A 6527-nucleotide genomic window follows, 5' to 3' on the forward strand; every position below is an offset into this window, starting at 1 on the left:
AGCTCAAAAGAGAATCTAGCTTACCCTAGTCCTCTTTATCTATTGCTCCTACCATGCAAGTAAACCCCTAGCAACTACATGCTTTGGAATGGACTTTACTCCAAGTAACTTCTTCACTCACCCCTCGAGAGACGTGTATGTTTCTTACCTCCGAGATTTGTATGACTAGAATTCTAATTGTGTTAAACATAAAACCATTTGAGCCTACTTATTGGCACATTATCCCAGCGAATACATAGTAGGATGCACCAATCATCATGGATACATTGTTCTAGGCTTTCTCCACAATGCAACCATTCCGGATCATGTCTTTCACGGATTCAATTTATTGGCTATCCTGCTTTTCTCTAAAATTTCTACTAATAAAAAGATACCCATGATGACCCTCTCAGAAAAAGGCTGGTCTTTCATTTAAGAATTCCATGAATTCATAACAACGACATTGCATATGTCTTTAGATAGCATGGCCTCCCAGACTTCCTTGAACTTATTGGTCTTACAAACATACGAGCTAGGAATGGGTGATCATTTACAATACAATAACAGGTAGACAAAACAGATATCGCACTAATTCATGTTTACTTTCACTGTCAGAATAACACTCAATTCAAAGCTGCTTTGTGTCTCTGCAATTGCTGCACATGTCTTCCTAGTTGCCACCCCCTCTAGCCATTCAATCATGTCATCCTTACTAAGCAACACTGATCAGGCACATGCAATCAAACTTCCATCGATTTTACAACAACAACATAGAGGATGCTTCACATCCTCCAAGCACTTAGTAGACTTGCATGAGTCTATTCTGAGGCAGGGACCCTGCAGAACAAAACAATGCAAGAGAGACAAACTCTCTGCAGCATGTTATTGTGCCTCTTTGCTTATTGTCTTACATGGTATATATGCCCATTTTGCATATTTTACAAATTCTTTACGGTGTATTAAAAAAACAGGACAAATAGTTAGTTAAGAGAAAGACTGCCCCAGTGTTGCATGCTGCTCAACTGATCACATGACAATTTGGGGGTTGAGTATGCTGGACTTGATCTCTTTATGAGGTAGCACAACACCTCCATTACTGTATACTTCATCTGACAGATGCACATCTTCACCCAGCACAGTCATGTTCTCTACTCTAGCCCACTGTCCAACAGTCGAGTGCCACCCAATGATGCTCCCAGATACGCAAGCATGCCTCTTAACCCGCACTCCCCGCATTATAGTGCACCTTGAGAGTCTCACCCCAGCCTCAATCACACAATTCTGGCCTATGGCCACATCTGGTCCAAGGAGGCACCCATCTCCCACTATGGCACTCTCATCAATGATCACATTCCCAATTATGTTGGGCCCCTTGGCCAGTCTCTCTGGAAAATTCCTTCTCAATGCATCCAAGTACAGACGGAGCCCAGTGACATAGTCCCTGGGTTGGCCTACGTCCATCCAGAATCCTGGTAACACCATGGCAAAGAGCTTGTTCTCTTTGGCAATCTTGGGAAACACCTCCTTTTCAATTGATGTTGGCCTCAACTCAATCCTGTCTAGGACTTCTGGATTCAGCAGATAAATCCCTGCATTGATCTTGTTTCCGACGAACGCTTGCGGCTTCTCCACAAACCGCTGCACCTGCCCTGACTTCTCCTCCAGCACCACCACTCCATACTTCGAGGGTTCATCCACCTGATCCACAGAAACACCATGCAATTCTTAAACGTTAAGGTGAACCATGCAAAAGATATGCATCAGAAGTTGAGTGACTACATTTTAGAGCCAGTCACTTCATTTTACATGCATGTACAAGCTAGCAGCTTATGTCAATCAGAGGCCTGGGTGCAGTGCAGCTAACCAGTACAGATTGTAATTGAATGTGAGTATTTTATGTTATATGCATGTAGACGCTAGAACCTTGTCTATCACATGCCTAGATGCAGCTAGACAGTACACAGTGTAATGGGATGTAAGTACTTGATTGAACAACATTCGATCCAAAGGAAATCAAGTATCACTGAATCAATAAAATATAATACTGATTCTCGAACGTAAACTTACCTTGGTAACCATAATAGAGGCTTCTCCTCCATGTGATTTGTGGAACTCAATCATCTTCTCGAGTGGATACTCGCTAATTACATCACTATTGAGAACGAAAAACGGGTCTCCTGACCCGTCTACAAGCTTGTCTCGAGCTAATGCCAACGGGCCTGCTGTGCCCATAGGCTCCATCTCCTGGGAGCATACAATCCTGATCCCGAGCCGGGATTCGAAATCCTTCAAGAAACTGAGCATCACCTGCATGCATACACAAAACTAGTTTCCTTAAGAGGTATATAACCCAGAAGGATTCATGCATGGCCAGAAGGAACAAAATCTTATGCAAAACAGAGACTTGATTTGGTTCTTAGATCAGAAATAGTAATTCTAGCACAGCTAGCCTTATGATGAGATGTCCAATAACGCTGTGCCAGCACTCTGCAAAAATTGAAGTTTTTCAATGTTCTGTCTAACTCTTCACAAGCAACGAATCTACAAACAGGACTATTTTCTCAGCAGCTTTGACATGAGGATACCAATTCTCTGAATTCATGTGAAGAAAGCTAGACATTACCATTAGATATAATAGAGATAGGTCAAATAATGCAATTTTTCAAGGCTATCAGGTGTAATTCTCTCTTCTGTGTTAGAAATCAAAGGTCCAGGTAAGGTGATGGAAGGGAGCAGCCCAAAAACCCAAACAAATTTACCTCAGGTTGGTAATTGATAGCCAGCACTACCTCTTCCACACCAATTTTCTGCAGTGCCTCAATCTGTCAGGAAAACAAAATGCTGCTATGTGAGATGTCCTGCCATTCCGAAACCCTGATCTATGCCATGTAACTAGGTAGGTTAATCACATAATAAGTTTGTGACATTCTCCCATGTGGAAAAAAGGCTATTTTCCCTTGTTTTTGTTTAGTGTTAAAGATAACGGGCTTCTGCTCGGGAGGCACCGCACACCTAGCTAGGTGTCGTGGGGGGCAGGGGGTTGCCCACCCCCACCCCGGGCTGGCAGCTCCCTGCCTTAGACCGCACTTAGCTAGATATGTGATCCCTCCCTCACAGAAGCTCACGACGTTGTCGTAATTCACAATGTGAAAATTATAGTGGGAAGTTGTCTCAGACTTCCTGTGTCAGTAAGTGACTAGTAGGTCCAGTGCTGACCTGGTGCAGAATCATGGGTTTGTTGGCAAAATCGACAAGGGGTTTGGGCAAGCTCAAGGTGAGGGGCCGAAGCCTGGTGCCGAAACCACCGACCAAGATCAGGGCCTTCATATTTGTGAAGCCTCGATCCTCTTCTTCGCCTGATTCTAATGCAGAGATAGAATTGGATAGGCAGAATGGCACAGAAAGAAGAAGAAATATGTCTGACAGAAGAAGAAAAAGAAGAAGAGGAAGAGGAAGAGGAAGAAATGTGCCTGTTCGAGAAGAAAAGGAGATCACAGGCAAAAGGACAGCGAGCTCTTCCTCATGCGAGAGAGAGAGAGAGACAGAGCAAAAATTAGCTTCCCGGGAGAGGAGATTGGAACAGAGAGAGATTGATCAAGAGATCCCCAGAGACACTCTTCACAGTGTCGCACTCTCAGTCACTGACGGAGAAAGAGAGCTTGCGTGGGTCGCTTTATGTAGGTTTAGTGAAGATGACTCTTCCTTCCTTCTTCCTCTCCATGAGTTCACAACGTGACACATTTTTTCTTGGTTCTTTTATCGCTCCCAAACCCCCCCTTTCTTTTTTGGCCTTTTTCTGTCTTGTTTGACGCCTTAAGCCATCTTTTTTCTTTTTGTTTTCCAAGAAAGATGGGTTTCTTTATAGGACCCCCATCTCTCTCTTTGGGTAGGGTCATCATTGTAATGGGCTGAGGATAGATTTCGGCATGGCCCCCACCACTGCGAAAGGGTTCACCCGGTCACTCGGTGGAAATTAATTAAAATAAAAAAGGCCCCTAAAAGGGGGTTTGGTCTGATCGCCAGCTGCACACGGCGGGCTTTGAACTCCCACCCTCACGCAAGCACTCAGGAGCTCTTTCACTCTTGGTGCGCGTACGTTTTTTGGAAGTACAAGATTTTAAATTTATTAAATCCTTTAATAGTGGAAAAAGAGGCACACGCGCCTAAAACCGGCGCTTCCGGTCATACCGATGGAAAAGTATGGGCCCGTGGCGGGGCCCATACTGATATTTATCCTCAGCCCATTTTATGGGGGTTGACAGAGGCCAAGAGAAGAACAGCTACCAAGCAACCGAGGTTTAGGTGCATATCCTAGTAGTAGGGGTTTCGAAAGCTAGGTTCTTCGTCTGGTATTGGCTACCAAGTTTGAACACGTATCTAGCTTGCCTTGACATCGTTGTCATGTAACTGGCCTATATGCATGCCAAGAGGATAGCAGATTACAATACTCAGGAATCACACGCATGCCCAAAGCTTCACATGGCAGGAACTGATGGAAATATAGAACCTGAGACTTATGTCTTAAAGACAAAGGTCTTGATCTGCAAGCAGTCGTACATACCTTTGCCTCTGATATGTTTAAGGTCAATGAAGTAAAACATAAGTTACTTCTTGTTGCTTGCAAGTCAAGATGGAGCTCCCAACAATGGAGACTGCTTGCAAGTGTTTTTCCAATTTCTTTACTGCTAGTCTCTTTTTCTACTTCATGGGTAGAGTGTCCTCAAAAGAAGAATTTGCTAAGTGGTTTCATTAGAGCTTTCAAGCACATTGTGGATTACACTATTATAGGTTTATTGAGAAGGGCCTCTATCAAATGTCGATTGGCTTAAAAGAGCAAAAAGAAATTGGATTCCAACTTGCTTGGTTGGTTTCAAAGGAAATCAGGTTTATAGTTTGCCTTGCTCATCCACTTTCTCACTAGAAAAGAGACACTCATGTCTAAGTGCCCAATTTGGGTATATTTCTTGAATTTATACATCGTATTTAAGGATGAAATATTGTTGATTGCAATGACTCTTAGTAAGATATTATATGTGCCTCTGCTGGCATCTAATCCCAAGGGTGAATGCAAGACATGTATTATTTGGGATAGACACATAGAGCCCCTAGAGATACTAGAGATTCATGATAAGAGGGGTATTGATTTTATTTGCAAGGTTCACTTTGGAAACTTTCCTAATGTGTGCAATTGGGTCACATTGCAAATGTTTTCCCTCAAAAACTTCAAAAAGAGGCTATTGAGAAACAATTATAGACTAAAAAGGATAAGGCTAAAGGCAAGACACAAGTGGAAGTGGAAAAGAAAGAGAGCACTTCATTATCCAGGAAATAAAATACAACATGGTCCCAAGGTGAGTGAAGAAGGAGATAAAGGAGGTGCCTCTTCTCAGAGTCCTGCATAACAAACTCATGAGCTTGCTAAGCAATTGGAAGGTGGAAAACCACTACAAGAGATTGATCACAACAAGCTAAGGATAACTAAGAATGATACAAAGGGTGATGGCAAAGAAAATCAGCCAAAGGGATCAAAATGAATGGAAGACTAAAACAAGTAAAATATCTATTTAGAAGCTTGCAAGGGGGGCCTCTCTGGTTACTAATTTTTATGCCCCTTTGGCTAATGTTGACAACTCATAACTTGGCATCAATGAGTCATGGATCTAGAAAAATATGTGTTCTCTCCTCGAATGTAAGAGGACTCTGTTCTAAGGAGAGATGGCAAGTAGAAGTTAGAGCTCTTTTAAAATGATGCAAACCTGATGTCATTGGACTTCATGAGGTTAAGCTTGGTTCAGAGCAGGAGCTTGACTTGAAGATTCCAAATTATTCTATCTTGCTAAATCCTAGTTGTTGAGGTAAAGGTGGTACGATGGTTCTATGTAGGACGATAGTTTAGCCTAGTGAGGTCAACAAAGATAATCATAGAGTTGTAGTTGGCATAAGGATTAACCTAGATGGTGAGTCATTTATTTGCTATTTTATATATGCCTCCAACAACTCACATATGTGAGCAGACACTTGGAGATGGTTAACTTAGCATGTGCTAAGTGAATAATAATAAGTGTAAGCCAGCAAATGTGCCATCTTTGATGGGATGTGTGGCATGCAAGATAGTGACATGGCACAATAAGCATGTAAATTTAACATGGAGGATTGAATGGTGATACAAATTTTATCTATCTAGTTAGATCTTTCTAGACATAATGTATAACCTTTTCTTAGATACCTTGATATCTGGTCATGTGCTCATGTGTTGAGACCTGAAACGAGCCACCCGACAATGGCTCTAGGGCTCTAGTCGGGCCTCTTATACTTACCAAAGCACCCTCACGGCCTCAGGACCAGGAGCATTTGGAGGCTATATACTAATCTAACTAAATCATACTTTTGTATCAATTTGTAGTCCAATGATTTTCCCCATTCCAACTCCAGTAGAGGGAGTATACCACACATACAAGTGCTGAACACCTCATTACACATACATATTGATGCCATGAGGCATAGTCACGGTGGATTCTGTAAAATTTATTTGTTGATCGGGGCTCGTA

General features: G+C 42.4%; 1 protein-coding gene across 1 annotated transcript; it reads right to left on the reverse strand.

Moving 5' to 3' along the window:
• Window positions 1-549: 549 nt before the first annotated feature.
• On the reverse strand, window positions 550-3702 carry LOC148030537 (mannose-1-phosphate guanylyltransferase 1-like). Its single transcript, XM_087686892.1, has 4 exons — window positions 3196-3702; window positions 2739-2801; window positions 2047-2286; window positions 550-1677 (listed from the first exon to the last, which is right to left on the reverse strand). Exons 1-4 carry the CDS (start codon window positions 3304-3306, stop codon window positions 1006-1008), a joined length of 1086 nt encoding a protein of 361 aa, XP_087543018.1. The 5' UTR covers window positions 3307-3702; the 3' UTR covers window positions 550-1005.
• Between the last annotated feature and the right edge of the window lie 2825 nt (window positions 3703-6527).

The sequence above is a fragment of the Lygodium microphyllum genome, chromosome 10 (assembly GCF_053477565.2).
Source record: "Lygodium microphyllum isolate KBCC chromosome 10, Lygodium_microphyllum_v1.1.10, whole genome shotgun sequence".
Lineage (NCBI taxonomy): Eukaryota > Viridiplantae > Streptophyta > Polypodiopsida > Schizaeales > Lygodiaceae > Lygodium > Lygodium microphyllum.